We start from the raw sequence: 21570 nt of genomic DNA, 5'->3' as shown, positions 1-21570 counted from the left end.
AGTGTCCAAGGATGAAAATTTGATTAATTTTGTCTCAGCTCTCATTGGAGACTGGCCAGCTCATTTAAGTGACCTTGACGTAGAGAGTGTAACCAGCACCTACAGTGCAGATAAAGGGAGGGGGAGATTCTAGAAGCCTCTCGCCATGTTAGGAAAGAGTATAAAGATAGAGACCTCTTGGCACTTTGACAGGAACTTTCCTGGGAGTGGGCGCACTGTCCAGGGCTTTTGTGCCCGGCTGAGACTCTCAATGGGTTCCCCAGTAGTGCTGGCATGGATGATGAAGCTAAACTGACAGCCAGTGAAGAATTCCAAGTTCTAATTACTCATTCTTGTGAACATGCAGTTATCTTTCTATGCATTTATTCTTGTGTACATACATTCACTATATGCATTTATTTTACATGTGCATTATTGCCATTTGATATATGAGAATTTACTGCAATAAATGTTCCTTTTTACTTGGCAAATGAGTGTTGAGCTCGGTTTATGTCGTATTTTGGTATTCTAAAGGGTGTAGAGTCCTATTTTGAAGAGTGTTCCCGTTCTGTCTTGGTATTTTGAAGTCTTACTCAGGTGTTCTGAAGAGAAAGCAAGACAACATCGTAAGACCACAGTGAAGGAAGCACTCACTTGCATTGATGGCCTAGAGGGCGAACCTAATGAACCTTGTGGGGAAATGCCCAATGCACTGGCCTCCTACAAATTCACATGAAGATTGCCATCATTATAGCATGTGGAGGGGGGGATCATGTACATCATCTCTCCACTGTCATCTCCAAAAGCTGGTTGACTTTGATCACAGTCGGAACGGAAAAGTTGTTGATTCATTGAGGATAGCTCGGAGGTAAGGGCATGGTTCTGTTGTAATTGTATTGAATTGGGAGGATCCTTACGACTTTAGGATGCGACCTTGGCTGAGATGAATCCGGCTTGGAGTTGGACACGACTGTTCGAGCAGAGTCTTCCTTCAGTGACAGCAGCTTCATGGCCAACAAAGTGACTATGCGGATTTGGGTTCCGGATTAAAGTCGGCTCCAAAGGTGGACCAGAACCTAAGACTGGCTCAGACAGCTCTGAAGACAGATCTGATGGGAGTAACCTGACTGGAGGCCTGTGCAGATCCTTAGGGTCCGAAGGAGTGCCAGACAGACAGAAGAGTGTCAAAAGTATACAGCATGGCCTCCTAAAGGCCTCTACCTGTTGAGATGTCTCGGATGGCCATGAAAACTCAGGGTGCTTTGGCACCATTTGTGGAAATGACTTCTTGGCAGGGAGCCGGGAACAAGACCAAAGGCACCCTGACAACCTTGCAACTTCTCTGGCAGAGAGTGGAGGGGTGGGACGAGTCCCACTTGGCCTTCTTATGCTCCCACTTTGCTTTAACGGAACACATGGACCGCAATGAGGACCGGTTGTGTGAACGACCCTGAAAGCGGGACCAGGTCTCCACCCTTTGGCTTTCTCTGGCCAAAGTGATGACTGAATGCTGTGCCCGGTTAGCACTGCCTAGTGGATTGAAAGTAAACATAATTCTGCAGGAGGAATTAGGTTTTTATCATGCAGCAACTCATACTACAACAAGAATTTCCCAGTTTTAGGCCTTTAAGGGTCGCATTGGATAGCTCTGCTATTGAAAGGTATAATGTGACACGTGTGCAAGGGTAAGGAAGCCTTCAACAGTTAAATAGAGGTAAGAAAAATTATGCAGCAAGTACAGTTTGTTGAACTATATGCAAAAGAAAGATTAAAGTGGAAAACATTGTTAGAATCAAACTCCCAGATAAATCAGAAAGGGTAAACTTAAATTTTATGCTGAACAACGAATTACTGAAGTGTCCAGGTCAGCTCTTTGCCTGGAAGGGGGGAAATGGTGGAAGAAATCTGCTGTGAAAGCCATCTCTTGCCATTTTGTGAGGGGGATCACTGACTGATTCTGGAGTTAAACTTGAAAAGGTATCTCAGTTGTGTGCTTTGACATCAAGGCACAAGATCACTGTTGGGAGACCACATCAGAATGGTAAACAGCAGAGGAAGTAACCTGTGTGAATGAAAGACTATGCATGATTTCATAGAACAAGCTGTGGATCATCACTCAGTCCGGTTTAGTTTATTTCTGGATTCAAAAGTGGATGTTATTTTCATCATAGCATTTAATACTCAATATTTTCCTTTATTGTGGCATCATCTTGTGTTGAGCCAGCAAGGAGCACATGGATGCTGGAAAGCTGGGTAAAAAATGATTGGAAGTGGTGTTGTGAGGAGAAGCCTGTTGCTTGAGCTCTGCGAGTGTAATTGTAATAAACTAAATTACCTCTTGAAACTATATTGGAGAGTTTTGACTCAGCCCAACAAAAAACACTTACTTTCCCATTCATTTTCGACACGGTAGCATCACCCACATAAACAGTTAACTACCTACCGTTTTTATTGAGTCCCACGTTTTCTGAATCGCGCAGGCCATGGAATAAACACTGCTCATTGTGCATAACCTCTAAGCAAAAGCAACAATACGTGAATGGCTTTGCAATAAAGGCTAATAACCAATATCTTCTATATTTTCCCAGTAAATCAATCAATATGACATTCGATACCAACATAAATGTTTGTATAGTAGTCACTCGGAATAAATGAAGCAACACAAGCTGTTACTCATCATTTCATTTGCAAATAGACAACTTAAAATCAGACACCATTATTTCTTTCAAGCAAGTCATATCAAACATCCACAGGACTGGAGAAATTAGAACTTATGACAATAAGTGGAACTCTGCTGCCCTTAAAAAACTTAATTCAGAGACCTAAATAACCTAATTTTCATCCTATTGGAACCAAGACAGAGAACATGGTCATTGGCAAGCCAATGTGCCTGATAATGTCAAGGACTTTACCATATAACACATGAACATTTAAGCATGTCTCTTAAGTCACATAAAATGGCCACTATTTACAGAATAAATAAATGTCTTGAATTTGTAAAGGGGTTTTCTGTTGGAACTAAAGCCTGGAGTAAATGCTGCAGTAAAGCAGTAGTAAGACTGAAGGCAATGCAACGCAACACTTGCACGACTTTTCTATGACATTGCTTTAGGGAAACCTGATGAAAAGGAAAAAAAAAAAAAACACTTTCCAAAAAAGCCACCATAGCAAAAACAAAAAGATACTCTACGCTCAGTGATAACGTTTGGGTGGCCTATGTGAATCTTTGACAATTATGGTACAACAATAGGCTCTGTGCGAGTCTGGGGCATGCTGCTCTCTACACACAGACAACACTATGTTCTCATGTTTCATGGTATTGTTTTCAGTCTAATCTTTCAAAAGCACAAGAAGGAAGATGTGGGGATAGTGAAAGTCTAGAAGTAGCAGCCCACATTTAAAGTGCATTTTTAAATTAAGGTTCTACAGTTAAAAGCCGCAGTACCAACTAAAATGTTTTGGAGAAAACAAGAAGTGCCACAGCAACATTTTCATGCACCTGGTTGTTGCAGTACATTAATGGCATAGAAATGTTAATGTAATGAACGTTCATTTACAGTTAACCATTCCTCTACATCACATGACTGAAAATCAAGGAAACTTTCCCCACATGACTGAAAATAAAGAAAACATTCCCAGACCTTTAGGGAAATTGTCCTTACTGTGACCCATGTGGTCTCTGCAAAAAATACATCAAGAACACAAGATATTGTGGAGAGAGGGAATTTCATTAAACAGCTATGTGACCAATAAAAGATAAATACTTTTTGTTCCAAAACAATGCATAATTCAAGAACTAATTGTTGGCATTAACGGGAAGTCCAACTAGACCAAGAAGAGGACTAGAGTGAAGGAAAAAGCAATTCATCTTTACTCAATTCCGGACACCACTGCTGCTTTAGGTCAACATTTCTGAAGCGAATAAGTATAATCACTTCAAACAGTAAAGCGCCACCATAAATATTCATTGCATTTTAGTGATTTCATTCATTCATTGCCATTCATAATCCATATAACATTAATTTCATACATTTGCATTTTGTTGTCTAAGTTGACCATTGGGTGGTCAACTACACCTTCTATATTAGACTCTGATTGATCTTTAAGACGCATTATTCAAGAGAGTAGAATATATGATTTTTGTTATCTGTAGAACCGCAGCATGCACAGAATACTGCACAATGACAGCACCAAATCCCTTGTAAAAGCCAAACGTCCCTTCTTCTCGCTTTATGGTGTTGAAGCAGTCTCTCACGCCCTCATACTGAGTGTTGATTGGGACTACTTCGAAGCCAAGGTCTGTATTGTCAATGATTGTGCGTGTTCCCTGGATGTGCAGGCGGTGCAACACTGTCTCCAGCGGGTAAAGCAGGACATCAGCACAGAGATTGGCAACAAAAGTTGCAATAAGTTCAGGGAAATAGGCTTCCAAGGGGTTCTGAACAGATTTAAAATCATCCTTCAGTGGCTCACGGGAATTCTTTTTATTCAGTACGTACAGAACACATTTTTGGACGGTGGAGCTGATGATGTAATGCAGAACTCCATGCACAACAGTGGGGAATGTCAGGACCATGAGGGGAAGCAGTCGTTTGCTGTGCGGCACTCCCATGTTGATCACTCTTCCAATCCCTTCTTTTATGCAATCCAAAATCCCAGGATTATCCCGAATGATCTCGCTCTACAGTTCCCCACAAAAGAAATTAACATGTTAGTGCAATATAAAGGTTGTATTTTCCACAATTAATGTTCTGTTAGCAATACATGAGACGTGAACTAAATATCTGTTTTTAATAGGGTACAAGGAAAGGTTACTATCAATAAAACTGTCTAATTTGAAGGCCAAAAAGTGTCTCGTTGGAAGGCAGGGTTTAACACAGCAGACTTTTATCACATCATACAATTGTTTTAGGAACAGGCATCGACAAAGCTTTTTCAGAAATCTGTGTAGTGCTCCTAGCACTTCCTTGCTTGTCAGTGACAATGTCAGTACTCAAGGACTCAATTCCAATGTGACTGCTAAACAAAAAAAGTAAGTAACAAATGGGTAAGGTGTTTTAATTTTGATTAAGCTTTGTGTTACATTGAGAGAGCGTAAAATAAACCAACAAACCTATTTTGAGAGGTATGACAGACATATTAACTGATTTACTGGAGACGTGAATAGGCAACCACCAGTAGTCACTGAAAAATAACTGAATTATGCAAGGAGGACTTTACGTCAGATTTTAAACCTCAGGTTAATCTAGTGAAAGGCTTTCCAGCATTAGAAATTACATACCGAGAACCCGGTAAGTGGTCGTACTTCAGGAACTCATACATAGCCCTAAAGTTAAGCTCAGATCGCTGAGAATGTACAATCCTTTAAACATCAGGACATTAAAATCTTGATTGCGGGTTTGATACTTTCTGTAACTATGAACCAAATATGTTGAAGGAAAAACGTGCTTTTGAAATGACTTATTATTGACATGTTTAATTAATAATTGCGTCATGACAGCAACATAGGAAAAGTGTATGAGGCAGAAAGACTTTCAACATTCATTAATATCAGACAACACGTGATATTTACCTCGGAAGGAAAGCGATCTAGTTCTAGGCAGCATCCATGCAGGTTTATTAATCTCTGATGGGACTGGCAGACCTTTGGTTTGCACACAAGGAAGAACATCAGATCTATTGTGATGTCTTCCCCAGGAGTTGTTTCAATCTCCCCCAGGAAACTGATGGAAGCTCTGTACAATGGCTCCATTCTGTTCAATCATTTCTGTCCCAAGTTTCTTCACCCACCCCTTCAGGGCTAAATCCAATAACATCCCATGTGGAGTCTCACAGGATTCTGCGCTTTCATGACTCCATTACCTCGTTACGATTTAGGCTTTACTGTGTAAGAAATAGAACCGATTCTAGTCTGTCTGGACCACAATTTCATTAACGTCACTCCCAGCTCAGGGAAGATCTTGTCATCACCCATGCGTGGATAAGCACTACTTTTCCTACTATAACAGTTTTGAAATGGAGGTCCTCTGGAGGGTACAGGCAAAATGACACAAGGCTCCACTACATAACTATGCCACCCTGGCTGAGGAAATAAAAAAAATGTAGGTGCTGTGATATTAGGCTTACTATTAACGCTCACTTTAACTCAGTGCAATCCTCCTGCTTTTACATGTCCTGCCTTCTCAAAAAAGTGTATCCTTTTCTTATTCAATACTTCGCATTGTACCTTTGCAAATGACCGTCTCCGATAAACTAGATTATGCAAATGCCATTATCTGACTGTCCCACCGTGTTGGCAGATAAATTACAAAGAAGCAAAAGTTTAATAGTAAGCTTGGCTCGTAGCCTTAAAATACTTTATTCTGTCAGTCCGCACATAGACAGTTTCAACAATTACCATCATCAAGGAATACTGAATTTAAACCTTTATGCCCTGTTCACAATGTGTTTCTATGTGCTTACTCTGACGATTCTAGGGTTTAGATTAAACATTGTGGAATTCGGCACAATGTAATATTCAGCTCATAAGTAGCCACTTAACAATTGGGATAAGTGTAAAAAAGAACAACTTCTGCTAATTGTTGGGCTGAGTCCACTCCCTTCTGGCTCCATGATTTCAACTGGTCAGAGTGGGAGGATCTGAGTCTGCTCCAACCCCAGTGCTCTTTAGTGCACTCTAATGGTCAGTTCTTCAGACAATGATGTACGCTCTCTTCATGGAGGCGCTGGAAGAGCAAGTTGGCGAACTAGGTACCCAAAGCTTCCGTAAGAGACGGCTCAGCTGTACCTGCATGCCTAAGGTTTGTTAAGCTGATGAAAAAATGCATCGGGAACATCAACATTTAATGACAAGCCATTTAAAAAACTGAGTTACTGCAGTTGTAGAATACCTTCAGTTATTTTTGCAGAAACTCGGAGTCAATAGCTTTATCTCCATCCTGACCAAGTCAGGTAAACCATTTTTCAAGTCATTGCTTGCTGGACATCTGAACAGATAGAACTAGATAAGCAATACGGAAGCCTGCTTTCACTGGCTGCACGTGTTCAATCTGAGTTATGTGTCGGAGGACAGAAGAAGTTTAACCAGCCATTAAACCAAGAATTTCAGGGGGTGTGTGCCGTTCACAGAGCATGGGACAGATCTCTTTGGAGGTTCGAAGTTCTGTAAAAATCAATCTCTCGCCTATTCCCTCAGATAAATCACGAATGTTTCATGCAAACTTCCCCTACTGACAACGTTTACAGATGTTCGGAAAACACTACATAACTGGCTTATTTATACTGTTTTTAATGTTGATGTTATGTTGTTACAATTTTATTTACTCCAAAGTGGATTTTGCATGACACTTTAACACATACTTGTCCTGTTGGGGGACGTGCAGGGCTAGCCAAAGGCAATTATCTGAAACCTTGTTTTAGTCATAGAAACGCCTGTCAGGTCAGTGGGACATGGACTTTAAATCTGTTTAGAATACATGGTTCCAATGCGAACAAAAATATTTCCAGTGGTATAATTTCACCAAAATTACAGGAGCTGGAAACAGCTCGATTCGTAGGTCAAGAGACTTCCCAACGAGGGCTCAGGGAGGACTCCACCACCAGAAAAAAACGTGGACAAAAACGAATCATTAGAAGCGCTGTTCAAAAAGTGTTTACTCAAAAGATGGAGATTTAGTAACAGATCTGAATTATATATTAAGGAAAAAATCTGTCAAACAAGACAACACTATTATTGTTCTGAAGCAATTTAGATATGTATGCATCCATAAGAAAAACGTGTGCAAATTAGAAACACATTAAGGCCACAGGAAATAGAATATCCATATAAAAATACAGATCAAAGCCAAATTCCTCCATACAGGCATAGGGCATCTCAGCCAGTGGGGCTTGAACTAGTCATAGCTATACTCTGCTATGCAACTTGTATTGTTCACTATATCCAAAAAGTTATCATGGGGCTGAGAGACTAACTGGTGGCTTGAGGAAGAATATTCAGAGCAAAATGCTTAGGCAAAAAGGAGGAAGGTCGTCCACACTTTCCAAAGGAGAGCGCGTTATCAAGAGATCAGTATGAATAAGAGTAGAACATTTTGTGTATGTATATGTCATTGTGTAGACTACTGCAATATGACATTTTCACAAAGCATGGTATGCGGTTAGGAGTCTTTATTCATGAGATGAATACACATACAATGTGGCAAATGCAATAAGGTTACAGCACCATATTAAGTGGCTAATTCATGACTGCATGTATATGTTTTAGTGAAATATCTAGCTCAGCATTTTCAGAATACGGACCACGAATGAAGGTGAAAATCACAAAGAGGTATGTTGTGTATGTTATATTGTAATTCCAAAGACACCATTGTGCTGAAAAGATTTGGATTACATGTCTTCTCTACAAGACATACTAAGGCAAACTATAGGCGAGTAATGTTTCATCTTTTGCATGCAAGAGAGTTTTGCATGCTTTGAATGTTTGAATGTTGTGAATACAAAACCCAGGGCAGAGTTAACTGCGTCCCGATGAAAGCTTTGGGCAGAGGAGGCCATAAAATAATGGGCTGAAACAGGTCGACCAATTGTTAGGGTAAGAGGACCATAATATCCTTACCCTCATTTCAGAACCTTTTTTAATAAACCCAAACAACAGTTAAAGAGATTGGTTTGATGTATTTTTATTTTTTTAGGATCCTGGCTGAGAATATTCAAAGTGCTCTCTGAAATATGGTCAAGCCCATCCTGATTTTTAAGGACCAGGATGAGACACGATTATGAAGCATGCCACTACTAGAGTGGGTGAGGGTCTAACAAAAGAAAAGAGGATTTTTATTTCTGTACCAGCAGAGTGTCTCATGAAATGCTAGCATTTGTAAGCAATAAGGATAAGGGCGGGGATACTCATTGGTGTGGTATTAGTTTAACTAGGGAGAGTATCACCTTTCCTATTGAAGGTCGCTCTTCACTCTTGAAGAGCAGGACCCTTCTTGGACTCCGCCTTGGATTCTTGATACAAGAGAAAATTCTACTGCCTGTGAGACAAAAAAGAGAAGGAGAGTGGCACAATCTAACTGCTGAGTTCTGGATGTGCTGTAGATACTGGATAGAAGGGAGACCTTAGTACAAAGAATTACTGTAATTCAGGTGGGAGAGTACCGTGGCTGGACTATTGCCCGACGAGCAGGAAGATAGGTAAAATTGTACAAAGACTATGAAGATGGTAGAAGTAAAACAAGGGCCAACTGAGTGATTCATTGATCTTTGTGGATAAAAAAAATTGTGGCCAAAGTAGAAACTACAATTAGGAGCTCTGGAGACTGGGGTAGGAGCAGGGCTGACAGGCCACCTTCAGACAGAAGACTTGAGTGAGGCATCTTTTTCTTTCATGCCGGATACCCATTTTATCTATATTAAGTTTTAGGGAGCTGTAGTGCACCCAGGAAACCAGGGCATTAAGACAAAAGAAGTTATGGACAATTGAAGAGGCACCTCCCAATATGTCATGTAGAAAAACTAGAGAAATAAAGGATCTCAGGTGGGTAGAAAGGGCGATCTAAATATTGAAGAGAGTGGGACTTTGGAGGAATCCTGAGGGACTACAGGGACAACGGGAAGAGAATCGGAATGGAAAGGGGGAGAGGTGAATACCTTTAATATTGTTCCTCAGGCAGATTCCTATCCAGACAAAGGTCTCATCAAGGACATCTACAGACCCCAGATAGATAAGGAGTGTGTTGCGTTTCCCCGTATGGCGAGGGGTTGAGATGCAATAAGGCAGCAAATGCCCCTAGGCTTACGAGAAGATGGAGATCATAAAGAACCGATATAAGTGTGGTTTCTCTGTTACGCATTGGATCAAATTCTGATTTAAAAAATATCTAGGATGTAGTGTGCTTTAAAGGAGGAAGATAGTTGAGCATTCACATTTTTGAGGATTTTGATCGGAAATGGAACAAGGGAGGTGGTGTGGATGTAGCGGAGGACACCAACACCAGCGTTGGGCTTTTTCAAGAGGGGAAAACTAAGGCATATTTTCAATCGGGAGGGACCTCGTTATTTTGTAGAGAGAGATTAGAAGGCATGTAGTGATGGGGCAACAGCACCAGAGACTTTATGGAAGACAAGGGATAAACAACGGTCCAGAGAGGATCAGGATTTAGCTGAAAGTAGAAGGCAAATGCGCCTCTCTAAAGAGAGGGAGAAGTGAGTTGTACTTGCAGAAATTAGTGAAGACAGAGAAGACAAATGGCCAAGTTCCAAGGAGAGGTTGGACCTTCTGCAAACAGAGGAGGCTTGCTTGTAGGAATGGAGGAAAAGAGTTACACACACCTCGAGAAAGTGAGATAGTGGAGTCACAGCAGGCCAGTTTAATAAACAATTGTATAATTCTGAATATTTCCTTTAGGGCCTTTGAGAGTATAGTAGTGTAAAACGTTGCACGAACAAGCCTAATTTGTTTTTGTTTATAAAGACAAAGAATTAATAAGACTTCTGTTTAATGGGGAAGTAGTAATGGCACAAGGCTCTTTCATCATGCTTGCATTTAAGTTTAGCGGCTCTGAGTTTGCTATGAACCAAGGGGCAGTTAAATAAGGGGGAAGGAGAGGTCGTGGGGGGAAATTAAGCTGCACCCACTGGGGAAGAGCCAATGTGATCCAAGTGAGTTGAGCAGTAAAAGAGACAGGGTAGAAGAGGACCTGCCATGAGATTTTGCACCATGATCGTTATAGGTCAAAGGAATGAAAGCACAAGGATATCAAGGAGAGGCCGGGAGGAAACAGGAAATAAAATATGCCATAGTTGTTGGTCCACAGCAGTTGTAGAACTGAGGAACTGGAAGGGTGAAAAGTCTATGCATGGTATGCCTTGTGTGATGGGCGGGGCCACTGACGGTGTAGGATTAAAGGAGATTAGGAAACATAGGGTAATGAAGACAATCAGCCCAAATGTTAAAATTGCTTAAAAATAGGAAAAATGTAGAACTGAGAGGAAGGTGTGTAGGAAGTCAGAAAAGACCTGGTGGAAATTAGCGGTGTGGGCAGTAAGCTGATAACCTAGAATAGCGACAAGCATAGAGGCTGGAGATATGATAATTTTGAGACTGAGAATCTCAGTCATCTGAAATGTTGATTGGGAATATTGTGGCAGATAATAAGTCTTTAAAGGTAATGGCTAAGCCTCCATTGCACTTAACTATGTGGGGGAAGTGTAACACGTTGAAATCAAAAGCGGTGGGCAGGGCCAGATGCTTTGTTAATAAAAAAAGAATATTGAGTTTGTGATCTAGAGCAGCATAGATTTTTTGTTGTAAGTTAAATATGCTCAAATTCAAGTACATTATTCCAAATAAAATCCTGTCAATATGTTGGAAACTAGACATTGGAGGTTCAAAATATACTATTCTAACTGCAACCAAACAAACACTGTAGAAAATGCATACATTAGGGAGCGTGCTAGGTGAGTTATGTATGTTTGTGGTATTACTATAGTGCCAACCTAGTGAAAATTCAGCGTAAAAGGCAGGCGAGTCCTTACAGGGAACATACAAATATGAAGCAAACAAGCGCTAACAGAGGTAGTTGGTTTGTTGACTGTAAACACATTTTGATGTACTGTTCTTTCAAGAGGTGTCACTTCACCTCTATTCTAAAATAAAACACGTTGAGGTGCTCCTGATGGATAAAGGGATGTTGTTCCAGGTTTCGAGTGCATCGATTAGTTAGATTTACTATTATAACTCCATTTTAACAAACATTGGGGAAAGTGCATACCTTGGGAGGAAAGGGGTCAGATTTAGTATTCTAACTCCAGTATAACACATTTTGGGCAAAGTGTATACACACTGGAATGGCCAGATTTACTATTTTTTTATTTTTCCAAATGTATGAATTTTCATCATTAAGCAAACCCTGTTATATTATTGTGGGAAGACTTCAAAGCTATAGAATACAAAATTGGACATAAACAGAAGAATGTTTATCTAGTACATTTTGCATATAAATTAAGACTGCAAAGGGAGTCTTCTTCAGCTTTGGGAAGAGAAGAAGGTATGCGACGCAGCCGAAATCTCTCTCTCTGAGAGTCCAGCTGGCATTTTGTGTCGCTCGTGTAAACCACTGGGAACTTTAACATCTGTCTGCATTGTTTTTATCCGGACCTCCTCAGCTAAGAGCCACTCAGAGACAAAACTGCAAGGAGAGGCCTTGCAGCCATATCCAGTGGATTATAATCCGGCATTTGGCTAATGATAATATCAATGACAGGAACTTAAAGGCGATTTTTCCCTTCTTAGATTTGGGATGAAGCCCCAACAAACAAAGTTAAAGAGATTGGTCTACCTGAACCCCTCGCATCTGGGCCAGTACCACCATAACCTTTCTCCAGTATTCACTGACAACAGGGTTGGTCTAAATCATTAGCAGAAGGGTTGCCCCGCTCTATGGACATTAGAGACACTCATGTGCCAAATATATTTTACTAAGGATTTGTGGTACATGATAGGTCTGAAGTACTATCCTAAATTGGAATAGGAGTAAGCAGGTGTTACTGGACATGGTCTTAGGATACAACAAAACTTTGGTCCAATTTGAATTTGTCAGTGGAGTATGGCACATTCTCTTGAACCGAATAGCCAATGGTCCCCATCACTCTGTTCTGTAACAATGCCCTTTACTACAGACCCACTCGCCTGCACCCATCATTGAGTTTATTGATTGATTGTATTGTGGTGAGTTCCAGTGGTTATCTCTGGAATCCCACCAAAAAGGGATGGGTTGTGCCAGTCATCTTCACACCCAGCCCCACTGTAAATTTCTGCCTCGCCTCTTCCAAGGTTATGAAGGTTCCTTTGTCATACGTCATCCAGCTGTCTGAACCCTCCATCAATCCACTCCGCCATCTCAGCTGTCCGGTTCAACCTTTGAAAAAGAGGGTAGCTACATATTTCTTCATCCGACAAAAAGTGGACCCCACCAATAACATATTTACAGAATCTAGCCCATACATTAGCACTATTGAGTAAAGGGTTACTTGGTCTCCTCTTTTTAGTGCTAAAAGTGCTGAGGTCAGATTGTGTAGGGGGCGGCACTCCGACAAGAGATTCCTTTCCCTATTAACATGCTCGTCCCTCCACCATGGTATATGGTCCACCTGGGATGCTAAGTAATAGTACTCTTAAATCAAGGAGGACAGCCTTCCTTCTCATAGGGAAGTTTCGGAGTGCCGAGTTTAAATGTAGGTCACTTTAGTACTGAGTCAATCCTGCAGAAGACAAATCTAGGAAGTAGACACATCACCCCCTGGAAGACATCCAGACATCTGGGTAGCAGGATCATCTAACTAAGTGTCACCCTCCCTGCAAGGGACAGTAGGAGTTTCCACCAGAAGAGAAGAGATTGTTCCATACAAAGAACAACCCTCTAAATATTTAGCTCTAATCCTCTTGAGCTGTGTGCAACACATGTATTCTTGGATATTTAAAAGGTGCAAAGTTACAATGCCATACCCAGATCCGGAAGTTCTATTATTGTTCTATGTGTCAATGCCCTCATGGGGGAAAAGCCACTAGTTGGATTAATTAGTAGACGGCCACAGAATTCACAGAACTGATCTGAAGGCTGCAGTGTGTATGGGACTGAGCCCCTTAGTCTTTTATATAACCCAAGGTGTCATCTGCATACAGTGACACCACGTGTTGCGAGGCCTATCTGAATGCCCATATCATCCATTTCTAAGTGAAATATGCTAGTTAGCGGTTTTATGGCCAGGGCAAACAGTAGGGGCAATAAAGGCCATCCCTGAAATGTGCTCCTGCCCAGCTTCAATTGATGGGATATCAGTTTACCAAATGTAACCAAGGAAGGTATACCACAGTTTCACCAAGTGCAGGAAGCGAGGTACGAAATTCATCTCCTCCAATACTTGGAACAAACAGTCTCACCGCACGGTTTCACAGTCTTTCCTGAGATCAAGCAAAGACACCATCTAATCCAAGCTGTATGTGAATAGGAAATATTGTACATGTGCTAGTCTCTGTGAATTGAAAATCGTGCTTCTATTTGGTATGAACCCCGCCTTATCTTCGTGCACGAATGTCAGCATAACTCATATGAGCCAGCGAGCTAGCACTTTGCAGATCATCTTAGTGTCTGAGTTGCTCATGGACAGAGGTTGATGCAATCCCATCTCTCCTAGATCCCATCCTGTTTTGGGTATTATTACAATTGATGCCTCTCGCATCGTGTTTGGGAGCCAGCCTACACTATAAGCACCCTCCGCTAAATGATGAAGCCTGTCTATTAGTTGATATGGGTCAAGCTTATAATCTTCCAGTGGTAGTCTGCCTGCACAAGGGGCTTTCCCATCCTACATATCCTTCAGCACGGCCCTCAGCACAGCACTTGAGAGGTTGATCTAATTCCTCCCTGTCATCTACAGACAGCCTTGAGAGTCCTGCTTTGTGTATGCATAGTCATGTGTGTTCCCATGTAGGTCTGGGTATACACTCCTTGCAGGTGCGCCTGAAAGCTATCATTAGGGGTCCCAAGAGTGTGGACTTCAGCATCGGTTATGGATGGAATGGCTGCTCTATTAAGCTTGTTTCGGAGCCACCAGGCCAGCACTGCCCCAGATATATACCCTTTCCTGTGAAGACGTGGTCTATAAGCCTTATGTGAGAACCTATCCAGTCTGTCAAGACTCCACAATGGATTGTCTCAGTTATAGTGATGATTGCATGTCTTCACTTGACTGAGGTAAGTTTAATTATTTGTCCTCGACTTTCTGTTCCCCTATAGTGATGTCTTTGCGTAGTTTTTCATCCATTCCTACTGTCTTCCCAATGATAGATCCTCGTATAACTACCGTTGCTGCCTCCCATTCAGTAGCCCTCTTATCTGTGGACCCTCAATTAATATAAAAATAGTCTAGTATGGTTTGCCTGAGGTACGCAGAGAACTCCTCATCCTGAAGAGCATGTCGAAGTACTTCACTGCCTAACCGTCAGCACCACAGGAGAGCGATCTGACAGGGTTCTACCCATGTAGTCAATACCCACACAGCTTGCAAACATATCCAGAGTTAAAAATAAGTAGTCCAGTATACTGTAGGACCGAAAGGAGTGATGAGTAATAAGAGTACACTTTGTCCTCCGCGTGCCGAGACCCCCACACATCTGTTAATTGCAGTTGACCTGTAATGTTCGCCATCTAATTTAAAATCTGTTTTCGGAGTCTGGAAGGGGAGGGTGTCTGTGTTGTACTTCAAGGACATAACTCAATTGAAATCCCTAGCCCACAGAATGGAACCTCCCAGCTGGAGAAGCACCTGGTCTAGGAGGTGAGGAAGGAAGAAATGTCTGCCATGTTAGGAGCATAGACAGTCAGCTTACTCATTGGGCAACTATTCATGGTCCCACTGACCAGTAAGTAGCAACCCTATGAGGTCTCGCCTCACATCTGTAGTCAAACTGAACACCACTGACCTCCATTTAGACACTCTCCTCTAGTAAAAGGAGTGAACTCGGGAGTCCAGAGGTCCTCTCCACACTTCGGCAAATTTGGTGTGTTCCTGAAGCGTTAGGTGAGTTTCTTGCAAGAATGCAAGAACACCATACCAATATGGTGTCATGTGATTTAGGAAAAAAAATATCAGTCTTCTTTTTACATAGTTCTTTAGATCCTACACGTTCAGTGCCAGCATTCTTATTTTATCTATTCCCCAACACAATCCATAGCAGACTCCTTAGAAGATATGAGAATTGTATGTGTTGTTGATCTAATGCAATGTCAGTTGCATCTGTGTGTGTGCCCTTATAAATGTTAAGCAGCTTAGTGGTCATTCCCTTACTTACAAATATACAACTAAAAGTACACATTTTAACTCATTGTGTTGAGCAACTGTCTCCCAGATATAACTGCCCAGTTTCCTAGTTTAAGTGTTTAAATTTCCGTTTTGGTGCCCAGGCAGAGACAGCAACATCAAATAGGTATAGTAGTCCAATGTCCAAATACCCGTCCCTCCTCGAAAACTGATCATTCACAAACTTGGTAAGTGTCAACAAGACTATTAACCTCGGTCAAAGCCAATAAAGTGCAGGACTGTACCACCTATGGCCACTTGTGGCACCAGGCTGATATCCCCATCGCGATAGCAGCCTTTGTGTCACCCCTAGGTATGTTAATCTCTGTGTCCTAAAATACAGAAAGAAAAGATACTCCACTTATAGGTGTCACGTAGACAGGAATCATAAGTATTGAACAAAAGCAGAGTGTAATTCCGGTCATCCAGTTCCTTTCCTAGAATTGTTCTGTCATTTTGCGTTCAGTGTGCCATCAGAGTCGAACTTCATTCACTGTGACAAGCCTGGTGGGGCCAAAGAGAAATACCGGTCTGGTGTCTCAGAGCAAATGTCTCTAGTTGAACGATGACCAGTGTGCTTAGTTCCTCCGCACCAAAACCACCCCTTCAACCAGTCCAATGCCATCAGCCGGTGAAGAAAAAAATGGGTGTTTTATGGTCTTTGATATCCTATAGCTTTGCAGGAAGGCCAAGCATAAACTTTAAACCCTCCTCTAGTATTTTCCTCTTCGCAGGATTTCTGGTCTAGTTGTACACAGGGAGTAGAAGCTTAGTAGATCTGAATCGTCAGGCTATCATAATGGGCAGTGCCACGAAGCCAGGCAATTGAAGGATGGCATCCCTTTCTCTGTAATACAAGAACCAGGTTACTATTGCTCTCTGAGGGACATCTGGCTTCCGCAGGAGGGCCCTGACCGGGAACCCAAAAATCTTAAGTTATTGTGTCTTCATCGACCTTTTGCATTTTCAGCTCTATCCTGCAGCTTCCTTGTAGTCTCCTGTAGATTGATCACTGTCATACTTAGTTCTTTCAGATCTGTTAGCAAGATTAGCACTGTCTCTTTCGTTGCTGTTCTTCCAGATTTTCGGAGGTCACCTCTTATAAACATCTCCACTATCATTGAATCAATTTTTATCAGTAATGGCGCATAGCAGGTCCACTATCATTGGGCCAGGTGGTCCTCCTCCTGGGTCTCCAGTATTGTTGAGGACCGCATTGGTTGTGCACTTGCCACCATTGTGTATGGCACTATGTGCGCCCCTCACAACTTTCTTTCACCATGGTCAGTAGTTGAACGTCAATCAAGTTTCAGAACCCTGTGTGGAGCTCCATTTTAGGTGCCCTGTGTGCAGCAAGAGAATTCCCCTCCAAAACATAAGCTTAACCTCTTTTCGCATCCTCTTAACATAAGTCAGGAAAAGCGCTGTCCCTATACACCTTTCACATACGTGTCACCATTGTCGATCAATAAGTTTCCATTAATCTTGTACAGCACTTCAACACCGGATATGTGCTCCCGAGCTCTTTATCTGGCAATGTTATGCATTAAGGGGTTTTATTTTGTTGGTGTCCGATAACTCAGCCATCAGATTTAACTAAGGTATTAACATTTTGGTCTACACCCACTGGTGTTTCCTTTATAAACTACTGAAGCTTATAAGGACTCCTGTGCGAAGAGCTTTGGGCCTCTGCAGGTTTTCGCCAATCAGTTTCAGTCTTCTCTAGATAATTGGATAATGTGCTATCACCAATGTCTCTTCATGTGTATCTTGAAGTCTCACAAGGAGCCCAAGTTTCAGTGCACAGATTGCTCACCAGCTATGGTGGGCATCCATGTTTCTCATTTCCCACAAGGCGGCTATACAACCTACAGGCTGCCTTTTTTCAACCTCTGTGTTCTGTGGCTTACCTCAAATTGCTGCCCGCCTTCCACCATGGAGGGCAAGGTCCGCCAGGGCTGCCTCTCAGTCAATAAGTGCAGATTGTCTCCCCCTCCAGCATTTACTGCTCTCTCACCAGGGTAACGGGCATGTCTCCATCCAAGTAATTTGACTCCTCTGCAGTGATTGCCTATGCAAGATTACAGCGGGCCAGTCCCCTGCGCCCCAGCATGCCTGTGTTGCTCTTGGCAACTTAGTTATAGAAATGGGCTTCGCACCTCTCTGGGGTGGCTGACGCGTCCCCTCCGATGCACCTGTGCAGTCTAGCCCCAGTCCCTCTAATAGTTGCTATTGGGCGGTGGCGGGGTTGTCTCCATACCCATTGTGCACATTCTTTCTTGGCGACCCCTGGTGGTGTCAGAGCAGGTTGATCCCAAAGTTCCAAGCAGGCCAGGAGCCTCCAAACGTGGGAGGGTCCGCTCTTCTCTGCCGGGCCTCTCCTTCTCCTGTTGCAGCTGTGCCGCCTGTTGTGTGGTCCAACCCAGTGTGCCGCTGCGCCCCTCCCACTAGGCCAGAGGCCTCCCACCTCTTGCCAGCTGAGGTTGCTGCCGAGGTACTTCAGCACCAATATGTACCCATCAAGGAAATGAGGAAGTATATCTGTAGTGCTTAAGGATGGGATGCTGGCTTTAAAACAGGATAAATGAAGTCAGCAAATGCTGCGCAGAAGCCCAAAGCTTTTACAACTAGAGGCCTGATGAACATTAATAGTTTATACTGGAAAGATCAGTGAGTGTAGGCCAACACTTTAGTAGTGTAGCAAAAACCGATGGCTTGGGTGTTTACATCTGCTCTGTCACCTTGCTCAAAACACCCCTCCCAGATTTAGTATTCAAGCTCCAATATAACAAACATTGGTGAAAGCACATGCATTGGAAGAGTGAGATTTTCTATTCTAACTCCAGTCTAACAAACATTGTTAGGTTTATAGATACTATTCTAAATCAAGTGCAACAGCATTGTGGAAAGTACACACCTTTGGTGGTGGGAGTGGGTCATTTATTGGTTTAACTTCAGCCTAACAAATGCTGGGGAAACTATATAGATTAGACAGCCGTAGTTCGTGCAGGTAACAGCGGTGGGGCTGGGTGGAGGGTATATCGAGGGACGATGCCAAGTGAAAATTAAATAAATAATTAATTTTCCCTCAGCATCGTCCGTCGAAATCCCCCTCCACCCGGCTCCACCGCTGTTACCTGCACGAACCGCCGCAGAGATTAGGGGATTTTTGGGGCTAAGGGCTCAGATTTATTATTCCAACTCCATGAAAACAAACATGGGAGAAAGTACACATTAGGGGAGAAAGTACACATTAGGGGATCAAATACAACAAAATGTACATTATCAATTATTTCATAAATGTAAATTAATACTTTAAGAAAGCTTAACAAATGTTACAAATTGCCATATAATATTTGCATAAAATATTTTTTAATAAATATAATAATAAACATTATCCCTCATCCACCCCCAACATAAAATACTAGTCAAATCTGTTCTGATAAAAATCATTTTATTTGAGATGTAATTATAAGTTAGCTTAGCTAGAAATATTAAAATGCTAAAATACTGAATAATACAGTATAAACTTCAAAAATACAACTATACACTATTCAACAAATCCATCAAAAATTGATTCACCAAAACATATACATATTTTTTTTTTACAAATTCAAAATATTTAAACATTAGGGACTATGCAGCACTTCTATTTCGAATAAAAGAACGTGCTTGAATCATTCAGCGTAACAGCATACTACACATCGCAATTAGGGGAAAGCAACACAGAGTTGAAATACTGTTTGGGATCTTGAGGTCCTACACCATTCAGTACTCTCCCCTGCTAACAGAATGTCCCCATAGGCTTTAATCCCATGTGTGTACTCTGGTAAACGGCGGTGATCAGGCACAGGTGCAGTTCACTCAATCGCCCAGCAGTTTAGTATCCTTTTCACATCTTGTTGTTTTTCGTAAAAAGTCTTAGTTCATAAACCTCTGTCTGCAGAATTCATGCTTCACTTTTCTCACAGCAGTTATGTAGAACTATCGACTACAGATATATATATATATATATATATTAAAGAATACAATCCTGCTCCAATGAAGAAGAGGCACGTACTCGAGGTCTGTATGGATAAGGCTTATTTGTTGTTTCTCTGGTCTCCCACAACCCCGCATTGAAAGAGAGAAGCGTTTCGCCTGTGCAGCAGGCTTTATCAATCTAATTGGCGCCATAGATTTTCAAGTATATATAGCTCACCTCCCGCCTTCAGGCATACATAGAAAATAGACTGTGCAATCGAAAATGTCACTGGTAACACATGCTTATCACGACACATATATAAAGTGCAAAGTGCAAAATTAATGAATACAAATAACAGCCTAATGCACAGTCTGCATGTTTTGCCAACAATTAAACATAATCAGCTTCCTGATATGTGCACAGAAAAAAATATATATGTCATCTGCCCTAAATATAAACATGTAGCAATGACAAGCCGAGGTGCTTAGATGTTTATCGAAAGTATGGCGCCAATTCAGGCTCCACTTTTCTCACCGCTGTTATGCAGAAATATTGACTACAGATATATATATATATATATATATATATATATATATATATGTTAAAGTGCTGATATTATAGTAGGGCGATATGCTGGAGTCTTCACTATGGTGGTATGCATCACTTAGAGTTCTCAAGCCCTGCAGTTAGCTGTATCCTGTAGTTGCTGTTCAGGCGTGTGCCGTACTGCTACTGTGGCCACAGCTTCTGAGTTGCCGGGGCAGAGACAGTTGCCTCACTTAAAATTGAACATTTTAAAGATTTCCATTAGAGACCCCCCTGCAGCAGTGCTCATTTTTGGCAGCTGTGGCCTCAACAGGCTGAGTGCAGATGAGATGATGTTATAGCAACTGTGGTCTCCCGGTCCGTCTCGACTTCACCGAGCACTTTGGCAGTTGAGGCATGCAGACCAATAAAGGTGCTTACCTCAGTTATGAAGGCACATTCAGTTCGCAAAGTAATCAGTGGCTGCTCCAATCTCTTACTGACAGCGAGTGGACTGCTGATCAAGCTCCATACTTTATTTTCACAGAAAGCTGGATGCGGTTCACAGCCAGAACTGTTTAGGGAGACTGGGGGACACCTTCCACAAACAGATCACTACGGGCTTCGCTGCCTTGCCGTCGTTCATGGTCTCCAACTATTTCCCATGCTGGGAGCGCTCTGTGTTTCATCTTCTGGACAGGGTCTCCTAATGCTCAGCCAGGTACATTCTTTTCCTCTCAGCAGGAAGACTTCTAGACTCTAGGCCAACGCTTTGCTCCTCCAGCAAAATGTACAGATTTCAGGTGGTGCACCCTCACCTTGGAGAGGCTGGCTGTGACACTGGACAACATGGGGTGGTTTGGATCTCAAATGCATACACATTTTCAAGACAAGCGATGTGAATCCTCGGACTCGTGCGTCAGAAGCAGTTTGGAATGGTTCTCTTTCAAATCTCATTATCTGGCTGTTCCTCTGTCACAGTCTTCTTGTTAGGGGATCGTTGCCACAGCACGTAGCAATGACGTGGGCTTCAAGCAGGAGCATCCAAAATAAGGGCACAATGAAGTGTGAGATGGCTGTACCTGGCTGTCATCAGCCTTCCTGAAGTAGTAATCGGGGACAGTCAAGAGGTCAGGGTCTCGATAGAAACATCTTCACCTTAAAAACACAGAAGCACTAACACACAAGAAAAAAGCAGCATCTTGTAAGGAAAAACTGTAGAGGAAAAAGTTAGGAGTACGCTC

General features: G+C 42.1%; 1 protein-coding gene across 1 annotated transcript in view; it reads right to left on the bottom strand.

The window, feature by feature from the left end:
• Positions 1 to 2646: 2646 nt before the first annotated feature.
• The window catches only part of SLC25A46 (solute carrier family 25 member 46), a 135028-nt gene continuing 116104 nt past the window's right edge, over positions 2647 to 21570 (bottom strand). The window contains exon 8 of the mRNA XM_085632586.1: positions 2647 to 4660. Within this exon, the coding sequence (XP_085488712.1) occupies positions 4082 to 4660 (579 nt within the window). The 3' untranslated portion in view covers positions 2647 to 4081. The remainder of the gene's footprint in view (positions 4661 to 21570) is intronic.

The sequence above is a fragment of the Triturus cristatus genome, chromosome 2_1, assembly GCF_964204655.1.
Source record: "Triturus cristatus chromosome 2_1, aTriCri1.1, whole genome shotgun sequence".
Lineage (NCBI taxonomy): Eukaryota > Metazoa > Chordata > Amphibia > Caudata > Salamandridae > Triturus > Triturus cristatus.
The sequence above is the reverse complement of the archived record's forward strand: the minus strand, read 5'-3'. Positions and strand labels throughout refer to the sequence as shown.